At 38.9% G+C, this 26039-nt stretch overlaps 1 protein-coding gene across 16 annotated transcripts in view; it reads left to right on the top strand.

The window, feature by feature from the left end:
• Positions 1 to 26039, top strand: part of LOC102225825 (kinesin-like protein KIF1A) — a 48327-nt gene that overhangs the window by 1765 nt on the left and 20523 nt on the right. For 7 of the 16 annotated variants that reach the window (XM_023339414.1, XM_023339412.1, XM_023339411.1 and 4 more), the window contains exons 2-27: positions 1449 to 1618; positions 9309 to 9382; positions 9491 to 9673; positions 9762 to 9827; positions 9908 to 10086; positions 11137 to 11248; positions 11490 to 11567; positions 11654 to 11719; positions 11810 to 11827; positions 11919 to 11997; positions 12091 to 12169; positions 12325 to 12467; positions 13482 to 13520; positions 15565 to 15698; positions 19397 to 19476; positions 20047 to 20122; positions 20713 to 20792; positions 20887 to 20993; positions 21076 to 21156; positions 21246 to 21426; positions 22373 to 22445; positions 22627 to 22717; positions 22813 to 22961; positions 23045 to 23223; positions 24287 to 24424; positions 25747 to 26037. In XM_023339414.1, the coding sequence (XP_023195182.1) occupies positions 1513 to 1618; positions 9309 to 9382; positions 9491 to 9673; positions 9762 to 9827; positions 9908 to 10086; positions 11137 to 11248; positions 11490 to 11567; positions 11654 to 11719; positions 11810 to 11827; positions 11919 to 11997; positions 12091 to 12169; positions 12325 to 12467; positions 13482 to 13520; positions 15565 to 15698; positions 19397 to 19476; positions 20047 to 20122; positions 20713 to 20792; positions 20887 to 20993; positions 21076 to 21156; positions 21246 to 21426; positions 22373 to 22445; positions 22627 to 22717; positions 22813 to 22961; positions 23045 to 23223; positions 24287 to 24424; positions 25747 to 26037 (2882 nt within the window). In that variant the 5' untranslated portion in view covers positions 1449 to 1512. The remainder of the gene's footprint in view (positions 1 to 1448; positions 1619 to 9308; positions 9383 to 9490; positions 9674 to 9761; positions 9828 to 9907; positions 10087 to 11136; positions 11249 to 11489; positions 11568 to 11653; positions 11720 to 11809; positions 11828 to 11918; positions 11998 to 12090; positions 12170 to 12324; positions 12468 to 13481; positions 13521 to 15564; positions 15699 to 19396; positions 19477 to 20046; positions 20123 to 20712; positions 20793 to 20886; positions 20994 to 21075; positions 21157 to 21245; positions 21427 to 22372; positions 22446 to 22626; positions 22718 to 22812; positions 22962 to 23044; positions 23224 to 24286; positions 24425 to 25746; positions 26038 to 26039) is intronic. The other 9 variants (XM_023339416.1, XM_023339419.1, XM_014473426.2 and 6 more) reach the window with 3 other exon arrangements.

Genomic DNA, 26039 nt, shown 5'->3' with positions numbered 1-26039 from the left:
TTCCTCAGCTGCAGCTGACCACGCATGACCTTTATTTATTTATTTATTTATTTATTTATTTTACAGCCATGCGTCCCTGCCTGCCTCCTTTGTCCTGGTCACCTCAACTGCAAAATATTGGGCTGCTCTATTATTTTTATTTTTTATTTTGTCAAATATGAAAATGAGAAAACAGCTGTGTAACATGACTTGCACAACAAATGTTGAGTGTGTTTTGACATAAAAGTCAAAAGTCAGTCCCATCGTTTCGCAATAGTATGAAAATCCCATTTTGACAAAATGAGAGATGAGACAAAATGAGACAAAACATTTTTTGTGTTTTGTCTCATTACTCTCTTATGTTTCATTACGTAACAAGTTTTAGTAAAATTGTTATGTTATATCTTCCATGAAAGGTTGAAGATATTGTGAAGTGGATGGAAATACATAGCTTTCAGATTTTGTTCACAAATAAAAATCCAAAGGATGTGGCATCATGCTGACTGTCTTTACTGTGATATCGCTCAATGAAACCCCTTGTAACCAATCGCCTTTAGATATCATTGATTAATGATTAGTGACCGTCTGTGGGTAATTAAATTAGTGTAAACCAGCTGCTTTGTGGAGATCTCAATGAACTTGGTGAGCAAGCAGCATGAGGAAGAGGGAAACACCTTCAATATACATTGTGAAAGAGACATGATCAATGTCAATAGATAATACATCTGATATTCACTGATCCAGAACCGCACAGCATTCTGGGAGATGTAGGCAGAGGAAATACTTTAGCACCCCAACTTCTCACAGCGAGCTAAGCTAGGTGAGCGATATCAACTAACTTACTCTCTGGTTACCTAGCAACTTCCTCCCTCTTTGGTTACCTAGCGACAACCTGTCGAGTGACTTGCTCAGCACCGGTTTCAGGTTTCAGGCGCATAAAAGTAAACAACCGCGGCATGATATGAAAACTGTGGATAAAACAGGAAAGGTCACGCCATCAGTTTGGCAGGATGTCAGATATTTAAAACTAAAAACTAATCAATAATTATCAATATCGACTGGTCTAAAACGCCTACACGGTGACATGTTTTTCAGCCATTTCGTCCAGCTCTGGTCAGGTTCCAGTTCCCCATCTCAATCCAATACGAAATCTGTGGCTTAACTCGAAAATTGAAGATCACAGAAAAAAAACCCCAGTAAACCAAAAAGTAGTAGAGCTGAAGACTTGCTCGTCACTCTGCTAAGAATTTTTATTTTTAAAAAGAATTTTGAAAACTATCTCTCCTTTCCACTTTGTACATATTCCCTACTTCTTTTTAAAAAAAATTAATTCTGCTTAAAGTCCCAATAAGATGCAGTAAGGTTTCTGGTTGTAATGTGAAAAAAAATTATAAAAGTTTAATGGGGTAAATCATGTTGGGCATAGAAAAGAGTCAATTTTAATAAAGACACTTTGTCCTCCCTCTCAGAGACCTGCAGGCCCCACGTCTGGGTTCCAGAGAAGGCCCCCCGAGGTGCTGAGAAGACATCGCCATGGCAGGGGCCTCGGTGAAGGTGGCGGTGCGGGTCCGCCCCTTCAACTCAAGAGAGACGGAGAAAGAAAGCAAATGCATCATCCAAATGTGTGGAAACACCACCAGTAAGTAGCCCAACCCGAACATCGGCGCTAAAATGACAACACAGAGTTTCTATCACAAATAAATGGCAGTTTGTATCCATGTTTTTATTGTCTTAACACTTTACACATGGAAGACAGCAGGAGGGTGGAAATCTAAGTTTGAGTTCATGAATCAGAGGACTTGAGTTCGTGCTCCCCCAGCTGCTTTGTTTTTCATGCTGACCTCTGACCTTTCTTAGTGACGGGATTAGTCAAAGAGAAATTAACTCTGCGCACCATCAGGAGCGACTGACATTAATCCGTGGTAAACAGGCATGGTCTTTCCCAAGACACGACGTGAGCAGAGCATTTATGTTGCACTTAAAGTCTGACTTTATTCAGTCCCAGAAATAAAACGTCATTTTTCTGTTTCTGGTTTCATACGACGACAGCAGTCGTTTCTGCCGGGTCGACGTTTACCAAACTAATCCGTGAGCGTCACACTTCAGGTGGATTAATCTCCATCAGATTTAATCAGACATGTAATTACAGAAAGACCTTTTCACAGTAAAAGCAGGATTTAATAAATGTTCCTTATTTCAGACAAAGTAATCATTTTGCTCAAATCCGCCACTGATGAGAAATGTACAGTGGATGTTACAAAATCTGTAAGAATGTCACAAAAGTATAACTTGACATTAGTTTTGATTAATTTAAAAAAAAAAGTTTTTGGTTTGTGTTGATAGCTTTTGTTTGTAGGTCAGAGCTCCACATTCCTGGGACTTTAGGGAGAGCAGAATGAGGAGACTGGAAAGATACTTGATATGTTGTCTGCTCTGCAAGGTAAAGCCGTTCATCAATAATAGATTGGACATCCTGAAATATTTACTGTTTGGCCTGATTTAGTCATCCCTCCTCATGACACGGATGACTTGATAACAGGCAGTACAGCCGTTTTCTGGGCCTCAATGCTTTTCTTTGAGGTTATGTTTGCAGTTTTGGCGTAGCAAACATTAAAAAAGGCCTTTGTAACATGATGGGTTCTACAGTTTCATTTGTCTTCTTCTGTCTTTATAGCAGTGAAGACAGAAGACTGTAAAAACTGAAGTTTTTAGCCACGGGACTGTATAAAAACAATATCCTTGGACATAATGCTGATTTAGTCACTCTTTTAGCACTTGATCCAGCTACTTCAGTTAAATTTCTGCATTGAAATTTCTTATATAATTGATTTTAATCATAATTTATCAAATTCAATCTGAAGTAGTAATTTGTGTTTGTTTTAATTCAAGATTCCCTAAATGCATAATGAAATGTATAGGTTCTAAAAATATTTAGAGATTCACAACATTGTAGCCTCAGTTGGACCTATGGATTTTACAGGAACTTCTTTTAGAATCAAAAAGTACAAATAGGTTGTCACACAAATATATTTTGATCAAGCAATTAATTTGGAAATAACATAAATATCCAATGTTTTCTCAATAAAGTCTAATGTCATTAAAGGTTGTGTTACTCCCTGAAATTTCAGCATAAAGATTTCCACGCATAATTTTAAACTCAACATTTGGGCAGTAAGGAGGAATGATCTCCACCTTTTCAGAACATCGCTCGAAAAACCGATAAGAGGACTTCTTACTTTGGTCCAGAATCAGACTGCTGTTTAAAGACTCTGGCAGCAGAAGCAGTTCCCACACTCCCATTTCTGACACTGCTGACGGGGAATATCTCAACACACAGCTGGTGTTCGGCCAGGAAGGTCTCCCTCACACTGGCCGCCAGCTAGCTTGATGGATAAACCTGGTTTTGGTTCACTCTTGAAGGCAAAAGAGATTCTTAATATCAAATATCTTTTTTCCCTGGGCTAAATAAAAATAAGGAAAAAAATGAAGGAAAACTTCTGGGGGAATCAGTTACACAGAATAAAATATTATAATCAAATCTTCAGGTTGATCAGAGCCATAATAGAAGTCAGGTGAGACACGACATCGTTTCTGATTAAATTATCTTAAAGCACTATTTGATTCCAATATAATGGTGAAAATCTTCAGAGTGAGGAAAAACATCTATATATATATCTGCATATGTGAGCAAAAAGTCTATAAAGTGCAGGATGAATCAGCTTTTGTAGATCAAAAAGTTAGTTTCATATTGTGAACCTCTGTTAGATCCAATTACATTTAATATGTTTACCCCAGAAAGGTGCCAATAATTCCACTTGCTCATAAAATGGCACATAACCATAAAGATTTTACAAGTCATGAAGTATTAAAACCGAAAGCGCTAGCTTTGCATTTCATTTTGACATGGCGTACAGAAGGCAAACCTCCTGTTAAACATAAAAAGTGAGACATTCTGTGGCCTGATACTGATGCACTTTGTTGAGTTTGATTTAAAAGAAGGATATGAATAAATGCTTTGATGCATAAAACATCCTGCAGGAATTGATCACAATCACAAATTCCAAAGAAGTCCATCTCTATTTTTAATTTGTTCAATTGGCATGAGCAGAATTCATAGTGAACTCAGCATTATGCCACCCTTACTAATGGACTCCATGTTGTTCAGCCACACAAAGATGCTTATAGTTCGACTGCCAGTCTTTGGGCAAAGCAGATTGTTTCCTTCCAAACAGAGTCTATAGCTCTGGAAGTGGGCTGGAGGATATGAGCAGGCTGACGTCATGAAGAGAAATCCCATTGGTGGCAGTGTCTGGAGGGGATACAGAGGCTGGGCATAAATACCCCCTTGTCCCCACGTAGTCTTGGCCAAAATAAGGGAAGGGAAGAAGGAGCCTTGGAATTTGTGTCTGTGTCTCTTTTTTTTTCTGAGCTCTCTAGCTGACACTCAGGAGTGGAACAATAGCTTGATTCCCACAAAGAGAGAAAATGGCAGCAGTCTTGTGTGAGATGTTTCCTCCCACGCCGACCTTAATTAAGATGCAGGGGACAGAGACGCAGGGGAATAATGTGTCTGTATTTGGAAGACGAGAGAGCGCTAACTCTTGGTGAACAGATCTCGGCTGAATTTCAAAAATATTGTTCTCAACCACATCCGACACACTGAATCTTAAAAAGTGTTTTTGGTTTAGTTTCTAGTTCAGATATCTTTGCACACTTGAAATAAGACGAAACTAATTTACAAGTAACTTTTCAGTAAGTTATAGCAGTTTGTTTTAAGCCAATAATTCCTCATTATTGATTTTAAAAAGTACTAGTTCCATTGGCAGATTATTTTACTTATAACAAGACATTTTGTCCATTTTATTAGTGAACTAATCTGCAAATGGAACTAGTACTTTCTCATCAAAATTAAATTAGTATTAACTTAAGACTCTTATGTCTTACTTGTAAGTTAGTTTTGTCTTATTTCAAGTGTGTGAAGATATTTGAACTAGAAACTAAACCAAAAACACTTTGTAAGATTTTGTGTTTTTGCAGTGCATGTCATCTTTGGACTCTGTACCATTGAAGCTCTTAGTATGCTATCAAATTATTACAGTTCAATTTTTGTAAAAGTGTTGACACAAAATAGTACAGCAGTCACAACTGTTTCCTTTTGTTTATCTTCCTGCAGCATTTCTTTGACAGTACAGCATACTCTGTATGTGCTTTCTATCCATACATCGTAATTCAGGCAGCAGCCCATCATAAAGCAGCAAACATCTGCTGCTGCTAAGTGCATCTCAGTCAGTCAGTGGGTTTAGCTCCACTGTGTCAGACCTGCTGACGCAGCCACATTTACTCTTCTATTGACTGGGCCAGGTCATCCGTGACAGCCTGACCGGCATCACTCAGTCACCATGACATGAAAACCCAGCAGCTGTGACAAATACAAACACGGAATATGTCACTGAAGGACGCTGAAAGCATGAATGAAAAGCAACTATGATTTTAGTCGATAATGCACAAAATAATCGGCAGTGAAATTAGGACTTTTTTTTGATGAGATATATCCTGATTTGATCAAATTATAATCTTTTACATAAACAAATACAACCATCACACTATAGTCTAGTCTGAAGTCAATTTAAACATTGAAAAATATCCTGTAACATTAAAAATGGTAAATAAAAAAAATATATATATATATATATATATTTCTCTCTGACCTTTTCGTGTCAGTAAGCTTATATAGTTTAATACCTTTAAATACAGTGACGGGAACCATAGTTAAAAAGTTAGTTCCTCTAACCCTAAAGCACCACATCTACACTATATTTAGTGGAAGCTAATGCTAAAACACTACATGCAATTCAAATTGTATCTGCCCTCAATCACTACAACCCTGGTGCACCAATTTAATTTTGACATTATAATTTACATGTTCTATAATGCCTTGATACATTGTTTTTATGTTTATACTGTATCTTCTCTGTTTTGTGTTTTATTTTGTTGCTGTATGTTTTTTGTTTGAAATAAAGTTATTGGAGAGAAAAAGACAGACAAGGTGAGGAGAGGAAATGGAGCTGCTGAGTAAACAGGATTCACCTGCTTAAGAGCATCAATATAAACGGCTAGCTCCTAACAGCGGAGAACCAAAACGTCAACACAAAGGTCAAATTTTATTCAACTGGAAGTTTCCAAAACAGCAACATTTCAAAATGAGCAGAAATGCTGAACAAAAAATTAGCTCTGCTATTAGCAGATTAGCTGAAGTGTGCCAACTACTGTTTGTATTTACCAAGTGGGTGTAAGCCATGAAGAGAAATTTCAACTTTCTAAAATCACTGTACACCTGCCTAGCATGCCTATTAAACAGACAAACATAATTGATATGTTTATAATCTTTAGTGATATTTAGAAGCAAAAGTTATTTACATTACAGTGTCCTGCAAAAGACAAAATCTCTGTTCATGTGAGAGAAGTGGGGAAATTGGATTCCATTAAAATTCACCTTAGTACAAGCTAATACTGCCATATTTTGTCTTATAGCCGATCTGTTTCATGAAAGGAGCATCTTCTAGGCTTTCTTGAAGCAATTCCATTGCAAAATCAGAAGCTGCATGACCAACACGATTGTTGTCTTTTGTGAGTTCAAATGATGTCAAGATTTTATCAGAGCTGAACTACTGAGTGCATTTTCATTAGGTTAGCTTCTGTGTTTCCCAGTAACCTCTCAGTCACCCTAAAGTAATCACCTGATCAGAGTGCAAGGTGTTTCCACGTCCTTCTGTGGATGAGCTAGGGGGCTCGTTTTATCTGAATCAGAGCAAAATTCAGGATGAGTCAGCATCAGGAGAATATTCTGTGGCAGAGACTCATCCTGGACAGATTGTGGTTTATTTTTAAGATCCAATCTTTGCTGAAGCGATCTGTGTCTCCTGGTGAACATGATTTGTGTCATCATTTTAGTTATTTATTTGGAAAACAGTATTTTGTGTTCTTTGCTTCTTCATTAATATGTATGACACAACAACTTTCATGCAGATTAGAACAATATCATCAATATCAAACATGATAATTGCCATGGCTATTTAGAATTATTAATTGATTAAAACTAAGTTTCCATATGTTTTATATAACAACATGTAGTCGGATCTGTAATGAGGGTGTCACACTTTTTATCAAAAGAAAAATGTAGAAATTGTTTTATTTTTATGCTGATAAATTTTTGTCATAGTGAAGAATGGGGCTGAAATCTGGCCCATATTTCATAGCCTGGTGTTGCACTGTGTAGTGAATCATAGGGTGAGTACTGGAGAATGTACTTAGCTGCTGGTTTTTCCTCTCTTACTGACCACATCTGCATTAGTAGAGAAAGTGATCTGCTGCTCTGGGAGCACAGAGGAAGTATTTTCATTGCTGGTCTCGCCTTATTAAATATGCTGCCTTTGGTTGGGCTAACCAATAGGCGGACAAAAAATATGTTTGTCAGTAAGCGAGTTATGAGTGAAATAATCTGCCAGTAAAATAATCTGCCAATATTGATGAAAAAAACTAGCATTTTTTTCATCAATATTAAGGAATTATTTCCTTAAATCTTCCTAAATCTTGATGATTTGAATTCAGTTTTGTCTGAATTCAAGTGTGCTTAGATATTTGCACTATAAACTAGACCAACATACTTGGCTAGATTTTGCATTTTTACAGTATTTACTCCACATTTATACATTTCCTGAGACACATTGAGACTGAGACAGTTACACAGTTACTAAACCTTAAACAAGCTGTTTATTAAAGGGTACAGTAGCAGTCGTGTTGGAGCCAAATCAGGTTAGTGGTCAGTTATGACTGGATGAGACATCATAATTTAACTTGGTACACCTGAATCATCATCATTTATCCCAGGAATGATCTGTGTATAATGGTGTTTTGGTAGCCAAAAATAATTGCAATATAAACATGTTTACTATGATATTATCAGGTATACCAACAGAATGGAAATGCTGCACAAATTGTGTTAAATGTATGAGTGAAAAGATGGAACATGAAATGGATGATTGTGACTTTGAGCACACAGAGAATGAAGACAGGAAGATATTAAATGACAGCAACATTTTAGTCACCTAGCAACGAAGAATGACATTAGCAATGACAAAGAGACTTTTTTTTTTTTTTAGAATGCAAACAAATGAAAACTTAGAGAGAGCGGCACGTTATTGAACAGCAGAAAGAGGAGCTGAGCGCAAACCTGCCAAGCAAAATTTTAGGTGCTCTAAAATGGCACGTTGTAACAGAATGGCTTTTTACCCTGGATATATTTATAGAGGCTGATTTTATTTCTGCTACTCAATTGCGAAATTGTCTACCGGAGTTACCTGCAGAAGTCTTCGGAAGATAGTAAAAATATTTACTCAAAATTGCTGAACAGTAAATAGAGTTGCAGTCGGCACCACAATTATAATATAATAATAATATTTCAGGTGACATGGCACTTTGAAGATGTTCTGATGCTGGGGGGATAGTGTAATGAATTATGGGGGTAATACAACCAACAATCAAACATTTTGGTCTTTACACTTTCAGCTTGGTCATCCTTGAACTCGGAAAATTGGTTCACCAGAGATCCATGACCTTGTTTAGCTGTAATAGTTAAAAAAAACGTAAGAGGGAATGGAGAAAACTAATCATACTGATAAATATGCCTCAAACAAAGACATCTATGCAGCACATGGAGAAACTAAATTCAACTTTTCTGCACTCCCAGAATCTCCAAGTACAAAACAAAATGTATTGAAGGGCTAAAAAAGTGGAGTTTGCCTGATTTATTTCCTTTAAGGTGTACATCATGCACTGTTGAAAATAATCCATCCTGTCAAGTTACATCAGTAGGAAGAGAAAACATTGCAGTAGTTGTCTGCCACGCACCCGTCTTCTTCAGAACAAGCTTCCCAGAACCTTTCAAAGCCAAACAAAAGCCTTCATCATAGCATCTGGAGCCAAAAATAAACTTGAACCTGCACCCAACCATGGCAAACTGTAGTTGTCATTCATCTTGGAATTATTGTAACACCACACAATAATGTCTCATTTGGTGTATTTCAGTCCATTCTGGCCCTTAAGTCTCAGGAAATGTTTTGATGTATACTTCCAAAGTTGTCAGCAGATTTAGTTTCAAGTTTGGACCTGAGGGATTTGGTTGGTCTGAGCACCATGCCTAACCTCTGTCAGGAACAAATTAAGGCCTTCCCTGGTCTGTCCGCACAACTTGACTGATTCAGCTCAGGTAATGTTTCACTCAGACAGCTCCCACCCTCCGACTGACCCATGTTTCTTGTCCTGTCTTTCAGCCATCATCAACCCCAAGCAGGCCAAAGACAACAAGAGCTTCAACTTTGATTACTCCTACTGGTCGCACACATCGGTAACTCATTCTGCAACTATACCTCTCAACAAGGAGACAAATTTCCATTAGAGCGAGCTGTTTTGTCTTGGGTTGTCCAATTTACAAGATATTGATCTCACTCCCCAGCCAGAGGATATCAATTATGCCTCCCAGATGCGCGTGTACAAAGACATCGGAGAGGAAATGTTGCTTCATGCTTTCGAAGGATACAACGTCTGCATCTTTGCATATGGTCAGACCGGCGCGGGCAAATCCTACACAATGATGGGAAAACAGGATGTCAAGGATCAGCAAGGAATCATCCCACTGGTAGTGACACAGTAACCAGTGCATATTAACTGAAGTAACTTTTTTCTGAATTGATTTTTTATTGAATGCCTTTTTTCCCTCTTTCTAGCTTTGTGAAGATCTTTTCACGAAGATCAATGATAATACAGACAACAGCCTGTCCTACTCTGTGGAGGTAAGACTTGAAGGCCACTGATAAGGTGCTTCTGTTCTCAAAGGTGCCTCTTAATCCAAACTAAATATGCATTTGAACAGGTCAGCTACATGGAGATCTACTGTGAACGAGTGCGGGACTTGCTGAACCCTAAGAACAAAGGGAATCTCCGCGTCAGAGAACATCCTCTGATGGGTCCGTACGTTGAGGACCTGTCCAAACTGGCTGTCACTTCTTACAACGACATCCAGGATCTGATGGACTCTGGCAACAAAGCCAGGTGATTGAACCATATGATAAGTTCACTATATTTTTCCAGGATCAACACAACATACATACAACATATTTTTTATGATTTTTAGAAACAATAATTGAGTGCGTACGTGAATTATATTGTGAATATATTGAGAATTTTCTCTAATTCAGACATGTTTTTACTTATACACGCACCACAAATTTGGTTAAATGTTCTGTAGCAGGTATCACTCAGTTAAATCTGCTGGTTGTTTTAGAAATGATGAAGTTCTATGTTGTACAATTATTGAATCATGGAAAAAGCAATGCATCAGTTGCATCAGTAAATGCCTCAAAATACTATTTTATGTCAATGTAGTGGAGTTACACCTCTTTATATGAGTATTATATTGTCTGTCTTTATCTCTCACACAATAAATGGTTAATCGCTGTTTTATAATGTGGTGGGCACTGCTAGCTAAAAAGTTAGTCCTGCTAACGCTATAGCAATACACCAACATGGTATTTAGCAGAAGTTAATGCTAAAACACTTACTTCTATTCAAATATCTGCCCTTGAAAGACTACCTTGAAGCACCAATTTAATTTTCACATTACAAATGACATGTTGTATAAGGCCCTTAGATATTGTGTTTTTGTTCATCTCTTGTTCTCTACTGTCCATGTTTTATTTTCTTCTTGTATACTTCTTGTTTGAAATAAAGTTACTGCGGGAAAACAAGAGACAGAATGGGAGGAGAGGAAAGAACTGCTGCGTAAATGTTCTTCACTCACTTAAAAATAAGAGTATGAATATAAACGAAGCCTTAACAGCTGATTAACCAAAACCTTCAACATTAGTGCCTTACAGTTTATCCAGAAAAAAATTACTTGGGGAAAGCTAAATGTTCTCAGTTAGCTAAAAGGAAAAACTAACTTCACTTTTAGGGAATTAACAGAAGTGTTCCCACCACGGGTTTCATAATTAAGATTACTTTGAGTAAATACCTAGTAATTGATACAAACATGCTACTGTAGAACCTTCTAGTAAACAGACATGGACTCTGTGAATTGATTAAACTCTACTCTCTCTGTAGGACTGTGGCTGCCACCAACATGAATGAAACCAGCAGTCGCTCTCACGCAGTTTTCAACATCATATTTACTCAGAAACGCTTCGATGCGGAGACCGACAACACCTCTGAAAAGGTAGCAGATTATTATCACATCCTGACTGAAATGATCCATTTAGATAGCGCTTCCGCTTCTCCTAACTGTGACAGATGACTCCGGGGGAAATCTTGATCTTAAGGAAAAATCAATGATGGCTTGCAGGTCATAAGGTTCATCTAATTCTCTGCAATGGTTATTGATAGCTGTATATTTTTTGATTGTCAGATAATGTGCAACATTAAATATGCTGGAATATTAACTGATGGTGCTCCTCTAGGTCAGCAAAATAAGCCTGGTGGATCTGGCCGGCAGCGAGAGAGCGGACTCTACAGGAGCCAAAGGAACCAGGCTTAAGGTGAAACGGCTTTAAGGAAATCCTAATGTACATTATATCCATGTTACAAAAAGTGAATTAAATCACATCTCTTTGTAAAATGACAGGAAGGAGCTAATATCAACAAGTCTTTAACCACATTGGGGAAAGTTATTTCTGCTTTGGCAGAAGTGGTGAGTTTTACTCTGACTGGTATATTTTCAAAGACGAGGCAGATTTTAAGATTTTAAGATATTTTTTCCTCCTGCCTCTATTCCTTTTAGGATTCTGGGCAGAACAAGGTAACTCATTTAATTTAACTTTAAAAAAAAAAAAAAAATCTGTCTCCCGCATTCTGAAGGAGAAAAAAATCTGTTTCTTTTCGTTGCACAGAATAAAAAGAAGAAGAAAGTGGAAAGCTTCATTCCATATAGAGATTCAGTCTTAACCTGGCTGCTGAGAGAGAACTTGGGTACATAGAATGTGCTTTTTAATTGCAGTCATTAATAAACTCAAACTGAACCCGGAGAATCCTGATACACATATTTTCTGTCCGTGTTGCTAGGGGGAAATTCTCGAACGGCGATGATTGCCGCTCTGAGTCCAGCTGACATCAACTACGATGAAACCCTCAGCACCCTCAGGTAGACGGCAGAGCCTGGATCACGTTAAACACATCAAAAATTGCAGCAGCTTTCAGACTGCAGTGTCTTAGACATCATGTATGTTAATTTGTTCTCTACCTCCCTCTTGTGTCAGCATCTTCTGTTATTTTGTTGTTTTTTTCTCAAATCCACAGGTATGCTGACCGTGCCAAACAGATTCGCTGCAACGCTGTCATCAACGAGGATCCAAACAACCGATTGGTGCGTGAGCTGAAAGAGGAAGTGTCCCGTCTGAAAGACCTCCTGTATGCCCAGGGGCTGGGTGACATCATTGAGAGTGAGTTACAAAATCAAATTCTGCCTGCCATCTATTCGTGTACAAGTGTGTTATTTAAATGATGATGAAACTGAAGTTGTAAAAGTTTTATTTAGCATGAATGACAATTTAAACTTTGCGGGATATGTGAGGCCTGGTCAACCAACTTATCCACATTTGATACATTACCACCACAAACTCCAATGTATTTTATTAGAATTTTTAGTTCGCTGTAAATGATTAAGTAGCAGTAAAAATGTGCTACTTTCCATTCATACACCTTTTGATATGCCTAAGTAGAAACTAACTTAATCATTGTCAAATAGCGTTCGCCTGTGCGTAATTTGATCTCGGTATAAACAGCTGCTCTGTACTCAGTTTGCTGGAAGGCTCGTAAGGCACACAGCAAACAGAGAGGAAGGTGTTTTGGTCAGATGACATCAAAGTGTTCAAAACTTCCTGGCCCACATGCAAAATGCAATGTCTGTCACAAAAATAGCACTGCACATCAATGTAAATACACATCTCTGACCATGAAACATGGAGGTTGCAGCATCATGCTGTGGGGATACTTGTCTTAAACTGGTTTTCTTAGCTGAGTTGGTGGAACGATGAATGAAGTTAAAGTCTCTTAAAGGCTGCAAGCTCCCCTGCAAATTCAGCTAGCGCTATAATGAAAAGGTTTATATCGAATCTGGTATAAGTATTATAAAATACAATAAAATCCATACCACACTTTTCAGATTTTTATTTGTATAACAAAACTGAAAATCGTGTATTACTTTTATTCCACTTCACAGACAATATGTTTAATACACGCATTGGTCTATTGAACACAATTCTAATAAAATACAACAAAGTTTGTGGTTGTAACAGTATAAAATGTAAAAAAAAAAAGTCAAGGGGTTTAAATATTTAAAATACTTTTAAAAGTAATAAATTGGTATGATATTATTTTTACTGGTATGAAGATTCTATGTAAAGGTTTCCTCTTTTCTGTCTCTCTCTATTAACTTCTGTTTCAACCTCACCCAGCCTATCGAGCAACTGGCGCTGACATAGAGGGTTTGAAACGTGTGTCTCCTATTTATTTTTCTTTTTAAATGTGTTTTTTTTTGCTGTTGCTTTTGCTATGGCGCTCACTGCAACAGCATGAGTAGTTTGTCGATGTTCTCTGCAGCTTAGGCTGTCGGTTCAAAAAACAGAATCTTCCTAGATGTGCCATTAAACAGGCAGTGTTTTAGCGTTCATTATTCAAAAAGAGGACAGCAATACAGTATAAAAAGCATACGGAAAGCAGTATGATACATTTCATCCCAGTCATTAACTTCCATGCTATAAAAAGTGACGTTTCCCTCTTTCCTGGCAGGGTTTGTGTCTGATTCAATCTATTTCCCCTGGCAGCTGGGACAATTAAATGTGCAGTAACAGTAAAATGATGATTCAGTCACAGAGAGTATTATTTTTTTCATCTCATTTTTATACCCTTTCATAACACTCCCCCTTTATCGGCTGGAGAGACAATTTTATCTGATGCATCTTGGCAGAATAAACCTGTCCAGATGGATAGGTGTCATACACTTTCCCAATTTGTTGTACTCTGTTGCCATAGCAGCAGCTACATAGTTGATACTCTGCAAAGAATTGATCCTAGGTGTTAATGAGTCACAACAAAGCTAAGATTAAGAAAAGTCCCAACGTTACATTAGTGTAATATTTGCCTGATGAATCAAATAAGTTCACAATTCAGCAAATGCATTCCTACTTTCAATTATATTAACAAGACAGATCAAGCTTCTTGTTGCACATAGATAATATTCTCATTACGGAGAATGAGAAAAATACAACTGCATGCAGTATATTTTTGAAATGCATAGCCTGTTATATGTGAAGGTGTTGGTGCCAAAGTGTGGTCACACTAAAAACCAAGAAGAAAAATGCAGAAAAATGCTGTGCTGTGTTCAGCTACACAGGCACATTCAATATATTTGAACATTATGTAAAATCCCGTTTATTTTAGGAAGTTCATCTGTAAATGAAACATATTATACACATTAATTACAGATGGAAAGCCTGTTATTTCTGTTAATTGTGATGATTTCCACTTAAAGCTAATGAAAACATGACATTTAAAATTAGAAGGTTACATCAGACCAATAAAAAACTATTTTTAAAACCAGAAACGTGGGCTTAATGGAAATGATCTTTATTACCTGCTTAAAATTATTTTTTATGTGACAAACAAGACTCATCAGAACATGTATTCTAATTTATTGAATTAATTTAAGGGCTAGTGAGTCTTGACTGCTTTTGATCATATATTGTATTAGCAGTTTCATTTTTAGCCACCATACATAAAAGATGCTTAAACATAAAAAAATGATACTTAAAAAGATAAAACACTTAATCAGATTAAATCTCAACTGGATAATTCAACTCTGAGCAAAGATTTTTGTGCTTGAGATTTATCGAATGTTTATACTATTTATAAAAACACAAAAGGGCTGTTTTCACTGCTTGTTTTGATATCTTGACCAACTTTGTATTAAAAACAGATGGGCTAGTCAAACCTTACAGACTCTTTAAGTTTGTGATTTGTGAAATGTTTGGCTTATATATGAAAAACAGAATAAAAGTTTAATGAATCCTGTTTGTCTAAATCCTACTAAAAGCATTTAGGGTTCTTATCCAAACCAGGAAGTTGAACACAGTTACTGTAAAGTGGCTACATTTCCTTCATTTTAAATTAGTCACTGCTTATAGCTTCATAAAGTCAATGCATTTTCTGTTAGCTCTTTGGTGGCTGGTTGGCTCTTTGCTGCTTTATTTAAGTTGCCATGCTCTCTGTGCAGCTTCCTCCTCCCGCTGCCGTCGCTTTTAAACAAACTGTTCAGATTATACTGTAAGTTACACGTGTTTGAAGCCATGTTGTTTTCTTCCATTTCTACTCTTGCTCTCTTCTCTTTGCTTATTTTTGTTTTTATTTTATTTTTTTTCTTCACTACCTGTTACGGACCTCCTAACCACTCCCTGTGCCCCGCGCTGATAGACATGTCTGATTGCACGAGCAATAACGATGTAGGCCAAGCTGTGAATCAAAGGGATGATCTTTTCACAGTGACCAATGCCATGACGGGGATGAGCCCATCGCCATCCCTCTCAGCCTTGTCCAGCCGCGCCGCCTCTATTGCCAGTCTACATGACCGCATTATGTTCAGCCCAGGCAGCGAGGAAGCCATCGAGCGGCTGAAGGTGAGCGCCCAGCGTTCAGTTCAGTAGCTACGTCACATGTAGATGCAACTTTTTTTTTTTTAATTGGCACATTTTTATTGAAATTTTTTTTTTCCATACAAGTGTACATACAGACTTTTGTTTTTTTTTCTTCTTTTTTAAAAATGTTCCATACATATCCAAGAGAAGCTGCACATACATTCTGTGCCTGCATTGAACACAACAACTTCGCTAATCTCAATATTACCCAATCTACCCATACAGTTGCTAATTAAAAAGAGAACAAAGAACAAAAAAATAAATTAAAAAAATTAAATCAAAATGAGGTTTTCTTGTCTGTTCTTCTTTTCCAAGTCATCACAATTTTAAATCTCTTCTCATCGGAAATGAACTGTAAGCAAACTACAATCTGTCGCTCTATAAGGGTACCCAAACCCACAATATTAATCAACAAAGTCTGATCTCCATGGTCAAATAAAACCCTGCCAATTTTTCCAATAATTCTTGAATTTTCCAGATTCTAATCTGATAGAAAAAGTCAGCCTTTCCATGATATAAATATTATGCATTACAACAACCCAATCTTCCCTTTTAGGAGCTTCTGCCTTCAACCATTTCCTAATAAGGGCTTTTTTGCTTGCTACCAACATAATCCTATACATATATTTACCAGCTGCTCTGGTTAATCTTTCCATCCGTCTTCCCAAGTACAGAATGTTAAATGTGAGTGAAATATTCACCCCCAGTACCTTGTCCATACAATTCTTTAAATCCTGCCAATAGGGCACCATGTAGGCACAATCCCAAAACACATGGAAGTGACCCGCTCTGTTTTTTCCGCATTGCCTCCAACGTCTTGTATCATTAAATCAAACATCTTTCTGTAGAATGACCAGTCAGAGCCTGGGGGGGGCATACATGTTCAGGATAGTAACCAGTTCTCCTAATCTCCCCTTAATCCGCACGTATCTCCCCTCTTTGTCTATTGTTTCTGAAAGCTTTTCAAATATGAATCTCCCTGATATCCATATTTGTGACTCCTCTCTTATGGCCTGATCTATATGATGAGTAAAATACTTGATTAACACCATTTCTCTTAAGTTTCTCATGTTCTTTCTCTGTCAGGTGCGTTTCCTGCAGCAGTGCCACTCTCACCCCCTCCCTTCTCAATTTTCCTAATACTTTAGACCTTTTAACTGGGTAGAGCATCCCCTTCACATGAAAAGAGGCCAACTTTAATACCTTTTTCTGTGCTGTCATTTACACCATGTAACTCCTTATTTTCCACCTAAGGACCCTTAGGCTACAGATAAACAAAGTAATAATGAACACACAACTAAACAATTTTAGAACGTTCACTGATGAACTTGAGTGGGGTCTGCGAGTGGGGTCGAGTGGGGTCTGCGCTTTGACCCTTTGTAAGCCATGATGGACTATCTGCCCAGAGGGATAGGGCCCTTTCTGTTGCAGCTTTGTTCATATTTACTCCGCCGCTCCAAAATTCACAAAAAAGAGGAGGATACCCCGACCCTAATGGGAAAAGAAATTCACTCGGGAAAAATAATTTTAAAAAACCCAAAAATTCTGTTAACGTGACCCAGTCATTATTCACTAAACCCCCGTTTCTCCCTTCAGACTTCAATAGTGCCATCCAAAAAAACTTACAAGATCTTACCTCATTTTTAAAAGGCAGTGGCCCTTAAATCACATCCCGACTTCTCCTAAAACATTGCAATCCTTGTTTGTATCTTTCGGTCCTTTCTTGGCCCCGATGGTCTTCCAAGTTAGGCGTCTGATCTTCTCCAAGCTGTTCTCCGCTGGTCTGGTCACCGCCACCCTTTGGTCGCCTCCTCAGCCGTGTTGTAGATCCGCGTCTCTCCCTCGTAGAAAACACGCAGTCTCGCCGGGTACTCTTTTCGCTTCCGTGTATTCCTTTCGTTTCTTCAGCACCTCTGGGGCGTAGTCACGATCCAGAAAAACTTTCTTCCCCTCGTACATGAATCCCTTCTTCTGCCATGCCTTCTTTATAATCTCTTCTTTCACTCTGAAGCTCATTAACTTCACCACTATAGATCTCGGTGGTGATTGCGGGGAGGGACGCGGCGGCAGAGCCCGATGAGCTCTTTCTATCTGGAAGGGAAAAGTCGGCGGCAGCTCCAGTTTCTCTCTCAAAAGGTTCTCTATGAATTCCGTCATCAATCCGGCGCCGTCCTCTGCACAGCCTTGAGTCCATGAATCCGAACATTCTCCCTCCTGATTCACAAGCCGTGATTGTAGCTTCCTACAATGTGTTGCAAGCGCACCTCCGCATCTTCTACCCGCTAGTCTGCGTTATCAATCCGGCTGTTGGCAACTTTAATTTCCTCCTTAATTTCTTAGAGTGTCAGAGTTTTCTTGACGGAAGTCTCGAAAACTCTGACTTGCGTCAATTGTAGAATTGTTTCCATGTTGTTTTCCATGTTTCAATTTGCCATGTTAAAGGCGGAACGGACCTCTGCGGTTTGAGTCTTTACGTTCAACTCTGGGTCCTCTGTTAAAACCGGGTGGTTTTACTCATTAAACAGCGCTGTTGCAGAAGTGGCCGGAAATTCCCACCTGTGTCGGTCCTATGAACACACCATGCCCCGTTCCCCCACCTTCACTGCCGGGTTGCAGCGTTGCCTGGCTCATTAGTATATATGGGCGCCGGGTGCGCACGCCAAGCTGTTGGTTCTCCAGGCGTCGGCTGCTACACCAGTCGCTGCATGCAGTGGGAGGTGCGAGTTTGACCTTTGGTTGGGTTATATGTTGGTGAATTGTCACTGCAGTGGTCTGAATATACCTTTAGTGCAGTTGTGACCAATTAAGATAGCTGCTGTTGCCTGTTATGCTCTCATGTTCTTGGTATTTAATGCTCTCAGGTAGTAGCATGGTTTACGCTTGTATTCTGTTAGGTGATCGGAATGGTGTTGCAGCTTGGTTATTCCGCCTTGGAACCAGGGCTTTAGTATAAGCACTTTAGAACCCTTATGGTGCCAGAACTACAGTTTGGTAGCCCATTTTTACAGATGCACTTACTCAGGGCAGTTCTTTATCACTGGCCTACACATAGGACAGTGATATATGTAATTTGGGATTTACGTTTTCTTTTTTGTCATCCTTGTTACTTAACCTTATTTTGTGTTTCTACTAATTTGGGTTGTAGTGGTTTGTTTTGTTTAAATCTCAGATTCCTCCTAACCTCTCTACTAGATTGCTGTGCTTTATTGGTTTTTCTTAAAATAGAATAAAGCCTATTTTTAATATTGTAAATAAATAAAATATATTTTGTACACAACTTCTGTTTTGTCATTTAAAGCCAGACCTACCTGGGTAATTTTAATAGGTTATCTAACATAATTTGAGAAATCTACCAGTTGGCTACAAGGCCACGTCCTCTGTCACAATCCGGGTTCTTCCCCCTTGTTACACTTCAAAGCTAACGTTTCGTTACCGTCGACCCCTCTGTCGTCCAACACGGGTTTTTGAGACTTTCTGCCATATTTTCCTATAGTCACAGTAAATGCCCCTTTTAAAATACTATTTTTGGACTTTTTGTTGATAAATTATCAGATTAATCGGGCTTACAAAAATCTGGGTTGGGGAGCTTGTCTTTTAAGCTGCGGCCATGATTGAGTTTCCGGAAGGCCTCTCACATGTACATGCATCCTAACTGTCCCCCTTTTGTTTCCAAATGTCAGGAAACTGAGAAAATAATTGCCGAACTAAACGAGACCTGGGAAGAAAAGCTCCGCCGGACAGAAGCCATTAGAATGGAAAGGTAAGATGGTGGGAGTTTATTTAGGCAACCAGTAGAAATGGTTGTTGCACCACTTAGACAAGGAGGGTTCAAACTGTGACCGTAAAAGGATTTTGTTTGGCCCCTGACCACAAGTCTAGAATAGTAAGAATGTGGCCAACAAAGCAGAAGACAATTGATGGCCTAAAAAATTTTGGAAATTGTCTATAATGATTTACTGACTTCATGAAAATATATTGATGAAAAGGTATTAGTTCCAATGGAAGATTTTTCTTTTACCTTATAACATGGGGAAAAATGTCTTTTTTCCACAGGTAGATTATTTCACTTTTAACTAGAACTTTTTAAAATCAGTATCAAGGAATAAGTAACTTAAAACAAGCTCCTAAATCTTGCTGAAAAGTTACGTCTAAGTTAGACAGACAAAAAAAAAATCACCAAGCAAGATTTAGTGTTTTTGAGTATTTTCCCTCTGCATATATTTAATGCAACTTGCTTCCTGACTGGTGCAGAAACAAAGCAAAAAGCGCATGCAAAAAAAAAAACTGTGAATTGCCTCTTAAGTTTATCGAGAACATCGCTTCTCCACAGAGAGGCCCTGCTGGCCGAAATGGGTGTGGCGATACGAGAAGATGGCGGCACCGTTGGCGTGTTCTCTCCTAAAAAGGTAAAAGAAAAACACAATAAAATAAAAATCAATTGTATTATGTTGCATGTCTCCAAGCAGTCTTTAAAATGAAACATTTATCTTTAAAATTAATCAACGAATTGCTTACTTATTTGCCCCGAAGCCCTCTGACTGCCCCAGAAAGCCCCAGCCTGTGTTTATAGACACAGTTGGTCTGTTTTCCCCTAACGAGGTTTGTCGCCCTGCGGTGTTTCTCTCCACTGAGTGCTGTGAGGTTCTCTTTAAGAGGAGTGTGGCGTAGGCATGTCAGATGAGACTTACATTTCCTTAATCTACTTAATTACACTTCAAGCACTTCCTCACTGCACTGACGGCACGGATGGGTGTAAACATGGAGGAATATATAATGGTTGTGTTCCCATTTCAGTGATTTATGAACCGTTCGCCTTCCTATGTACATATGTCAACGGTAAACACCCACATTTAAATGCTGTGGGAAGTAAATTTACTGCATGACGTTTAACCGCTATCGATATAGCTTGCCGTAAGAAGCACACTTTTCCACACGGATGCTAAATTATTTCACTAGCTAAAGTTGCTCGTCACTAAATGTCATTCTTCTTGGTCAGACGCCTCATTTGGTGAACCTCAATGAGGATCCTTTGATGTCCGAGTGTCTGCTGTACTACATTAAAGAGGGAACCACCAGGTCAGATGATCACAAATGTATATATATTTCTTTATCTGGAAGTGTAACATTGTATTGAAAAGTTGAAGTTGGAATATGTCCTGTTGCGTTCTAGGGTGGGCCGTTTGGACGCCAGCAGCCGTCAAGACATCGTCCTCAGCGGCCATTTTATCCAGGACGAGCATTGCACCTTTACGAGATGCGCTGGCCCGTCAGGGGAAAGTGAGCAGATGGTTCTTAGCTCAATGGGCTCGAACATCATCACTACTGCTGTAATATCAAATCTCTCTCTGTTACTAAGCAGCAGTTGTCCTAGAGCCCTGCGAAGGAGCCGAGACTTACGTCAATGGAAAGAGAGTGACAGAAGCAACAGTTCTGAAGTCAGGTCAGAACACCAAGTCGCCTAATGTCAGCTTTGTGCAAACATGAGTCATTTTACTTGGTTTTTCTGATACAAGCTTCCGTTCCTTAAAGGAAATCGCATCATCCTGGGGAAAAGCCATGTGTTCCGGTTCAACCACCCTGAGCAGGCTAGAGCTGAAAGGGAGCGGACCCCCTGTGCTGAGACCCCTGCTGAGCCTGTTGACTGGGCTTTTGCCCAGAGAGAGCTGTTGGAGAAACAGGGCATTGACATGAAACAAGAAATGGAACAGAGGTACAAAAAAAAACCTTAGCTTGGATGGAAAATACAATGCCTCACAGACGTATTCAACTTTAACTTTTTCTGATTTTTTTCACCTTATATTGGGACTTTATGTGATAGACCTACACATAAAGAGTAGTGCATGATTATGACCTAAAAGATAAAAAATGTTTCTTTAAGTCATTCACAATCACAAATTTGAATACTAGTTCAACAAAATGATTCTTTGTAAAACCACATTTTGCTTTAATTATCCTGTGGGAAGAGTCTGTAGATCTCTAGAGTACCATGTTCCTTTTTGCTGCTTCTCTGAATAATAATCTCCAAAAAATATGAAAACCATGTATCATTCTCCTTCCACTTCACAGTCATGCAATACTTTTTATTTGTCACATTAAATCGTGGCAACTGAAGTATTAGAGCTGATGAGTTCATTTTGTTTTTTCAAAGCTTTTCTTAATATAACTAAACATAAAATTACAAGAACATGAAAAGATAAAAAATAAAGTAGAAGGTGTGGTGTACATATATGACTTGTAAATAACTCAAATTACAGTAAAACTTATTCAGAGAGACACAAAAATTCTGGACATTTTACCTCAATGAATTTTTCTCTTTAACCCAGATCTTTTCAAATTTTGCAAACTGTTATCTACCTGAAAAACTAATTATTTCCATCCTACAAAGACCATAATCTGATGCCAGTCATAAAGGGATGAAACTTATTTGCATAGTCATTTCTTTATGATAAGTTTTTGGGCTGCTAAGCTTAAAATACTAAATAAACGTTTAGTCTCTTAGTCCACATCCACTTGGCATGTGGCAAGTTGCCAAATAACAGATGACCACATCCTCTTTGTTTTTAACGCGCTGGTATAAAAATAGAACGTTTGATCCGTTTGGTTTGGTGTTTCGCCTCCATCCAACCTGTTTTGACGGCATCTATTTCTGTCCTCAGGCTTCAGGAGCTGGAGGATCAGTACCGTAAAGAAAGAGAAGAAGCCAACAATCTTCTAGAGCAGCAAAGACTGGTAGGGAAACTGGCACATTTTGTAGTTTTACAAGAGTTTGGTCAGAGGACTTTCTAGTTTCCTACTGATAGTTTGTACAGAGGCTTACACCAACAACTACACAAAGGTGTTGGGTATCGAAGCTAATACATTGCAATCTGTTTTAGTCCTTTAATTTACTGATTATCATTTTTTTGTGTAGGATTATGAGAGCAAGCTTGAGGCTTTACAGAAGCAGGTAGACCGTTATTACCCAGAAGCCCCTGAAGAAGAGGAGGAACCAGAAGAGGAAGGTCAAAATGATGTCTGGGTTCAAATGTTGTGTCTCTGTCGTTAACGCGTCTTGGCCACATGAGTATCCTTTTTTTTATCTTCTCTGAATTAACAGTTCAGTGGACGGAGAAGGAGAGAGAGCTGGCTGTGTGGGGCTTCAGGAAGTGGAGGTGCTACCAGTTCACCTCGCTGCGTGACCTGCTGTGGGGAAATGCCATCTTTCTTAAAGAAGCCAATGCCATCAGTGTAGAACTCAAAAAGAAGGTGCAGCATGTTAATTTGACTCCTAATGCTATATAACCTTTATGCTGGCTGTTGCCTAATGGATGCTTCGTGTTCCCCTGCAGGTCCAGTTCCAGTTTGTGTTACTCACAGACACTCTCTACTCCCCACTTCCTCCTGACCTGTTGCCCCCAGAGGCGACTGAAGACAGAGAAAGTAGACATTTTCCTCGTACTATTGTGGCTGTGGAAGTGCAAGATCAGAAGAATGGAGCAACTCACTTCTGGACGTTAGAAAAATTAAGGTAGGCTGTCTTTGTCTAAATGAACCTGCCAGAGTATTGGGTTGTTTTTGAATTTCTCATGGATTCTTAAGTTCTGATTCGATTTTTGTTTTTATTTTTGATTAGATCATCATGTTCCTGTTTTTCTTTGGTTTAGTCCTTTCTTAGTTACTCTAGTTTTAATTATGTTTCTTATGTTGCTGTTTAGTGTTACAGTAGATTCCTTTCTTAGTTTATGATGGACTCTCCCTTCCCCCTTGCTGCCACTCTCTCTCTCACCTCCATTAACTAACCAGCCCAGGTCCTTTGTTTAAGCATTCACTCTCCCAGTACTTGTGTCTCTTTTCCTCTCACATCTTGCTCCACTTCCTCCCCCACTTCAACATCAACACAACATGACCGGAAACGGCCACTAACTAAATACTATCTAACACCACTGATGAAAGGTTGGAAAATTAATTTAATACTTTTTACTCTTCAATATCTATTTCTTAGGGTGCATTCACAGCAGCCCTAATTTGTTCACTTTAGTTGAACTGTAGTTTGTTTGCCTAGAAAGTCTGGTTTATATTCGGAGGTGTGAATGCGCAACCGAACTCTGACACGAACCAAAATAGTGAACTTTGGTCCACCTAAAAACCGCAAGCCTCTTTGTGGTTCGAGTGTATATGTGGATACAGTCTAAAGTGCAAGGCATTCTGGGTAAAACCAACCTAAATAAACATTCCGGTCTAGCACTATAAGGAAAAAATGGCTCATGATCTTTTACCAAAAACAAAAGACAAGATTTTAGTGGCACTCCACTAAAATCTGACAACACTCAATTTTTGTTTACATTTTGCTGAGAAGGAAGTTGCACTCGGTGTGTTCTTCAGAGGTTTTTGTGTCATTTTCTATAGTGGTTCTTGGTGCAGCACCACCGCAGGCAAGGAGGGGAACATGTTTGTTTTTTAAAGGGTTTGGTTCGTTTGACACAATACAGAGAAATTGTAGCAAATGTTGCAAGTTTCGTCCACAATGGAACCGACTCTACCCGACTATCAGCTGTGAAAACATCCTTAATCTGCGTTTCCTCTTCCTGCAGGCAAAGGCTTGACCTCATGCGAGAGATGTATGACCGTGCTGCTGATGTGTCCAATAATACCACAGAGGAGAGTGAAAGTGTCGTGACAAGAGGTGACCCTTTTTACGATCGCTTCCCATGGTTCCGCCTGGTCGGCAGGTAAACACCAAACATCATCCACTTCATACTGTAAGAGATACAGGACAGCATTTCTCATTAGCTTGTTGCAACAATTGTTGTCCACGTTTGTTTACTAAGACCACTGAACATAGATGGCTTGTGTCATTCTGTCTACTGTTTGAGTTGACCAGTATAGTTTATTTTTTATGTTTTATTGGACATTAATAACAATGAAGTGATTAACGGGAATTGATTTTGAGTACCACCTGGCATTTTTGATTTATATCTCTTGCTCATGGTCTAACACAGGAGCTCCAAGACTTTTTCATGCCATTGCCTCCTAGGCAGCGTTAACTTCTCGGTACAAACCAGCAGACAATGCTTCAAAATACCTAAAGTATAATCATGGTCTAGAATTGTTTTTTTCCCCCTCACTTTTATTGATTCGCTTAGCATAAATGCTGCCTTATACCTTCTGATTCTAGTTGGGCCTGAGTTTTCTTGAACATTTTTTGCAGCAGTTTCCTGCACAGCAGGGCTGCTGGACGGTTCCTTCAGTGTTTCTTGTCAGAAATGTTTCCATTTTCCACTTGCTTTGCTAGCTTGTAGAGCAAAGCATCTTTATAAATCTGACTGGCAGCCAATCAGAAAGATGAGCACTACAAATAACATTTCAATCTATTATGTTATATTTTGTATAAATGATTGAAAACCAGATTACCCCAAACAAAATTGCTGTCAATTGGTTTTGCTGCCTTTTGTGCAGCAAAATTTTTTTTGTCATGCTGGTATCATTTTTAAGATACTAATAAAAGTTTCTGGAGGTCATAGAAGGTCAACCAGCCACCCCCACATTTCTGAAATCAAACAAATCAAAATTTGGTGGCAGTCAATTGTGTTACGTTTGTGCTGCTAAAACTTTCCTTCTCAAACATAGCACAAACATTGAACACCAATTTTATTTAATTTGGGTAACGTTGAGTGGCTGGTTGAACTTTTAACATTTAGACTTTCAAAAAAAAAAAAAAGCACGGACCAGTAAAAATGTAGCACAGCTGATTAACACCAAATTAGTTTGATTTGATGAAGGTGGTGTGGCTGGGGCGGGGCAACTTCACTCAGGGACCATGGCCTCCACTTTGAGAAAAAAAAAAAGTCTAACCCAAAAATCTTGCTACGCAGACACACACGTCCTTTCCCCCCTATTTAGTTTACTGCTGGGAAACACTTTTCCCATGTCTCTTCTATGTCTCAGCATTTAGTCTCAATCTGGGAAAGGTTCTCTCCTGTCCATATGTATTCCAATGTGTGCTTTCTATCTAACTGTACTAACCTAGTTCCCATGTTTCTGGCTGCACCAGAAATCCCATTTTCAACACATGCATGAGCGAGCGCATGAGTGACCCCACCCCATCCCCGACCCTTTCCACCTCTGAAATTACTGAGCTGGCTGACTCGCAGAGGGAGGGTCGAGGGGAGGAGGAGGAATTGGAGGAGTTGGACGACCTGGATGATGATATCTTTTTGGACGACCCGTGCTCCGAGCTCGGGCCAGATGATGATGATGATGATGTTGGAGGGCTCTGCCGAGGCTCCAGCGAAGGCCTGGACCCCTTTTACGACCGCTCTCCATTATTCAGTGTAGTGGGAAGGT

Source organism: Xiphophorus maculatus, chromosome 9, assembly GCF_002775205.1.
Source record: "Xiphophorus maculatus strain JP 163 A chromosome 9, X_maculatus-5.0-male, whole genome shotgun sequence".
Taxonomy (NCBI): Eukaryota; Metazoa; Chordata; class Actinopteri; order Cyprinodontiformes; family Poeciliidae; genus Xiphophorus; species Xiphophorus maculatus.
Note: the sequence above shows the minus strand (reverse complement) of the source record. Positions and strands in the feature narration are given on the sequence as shown.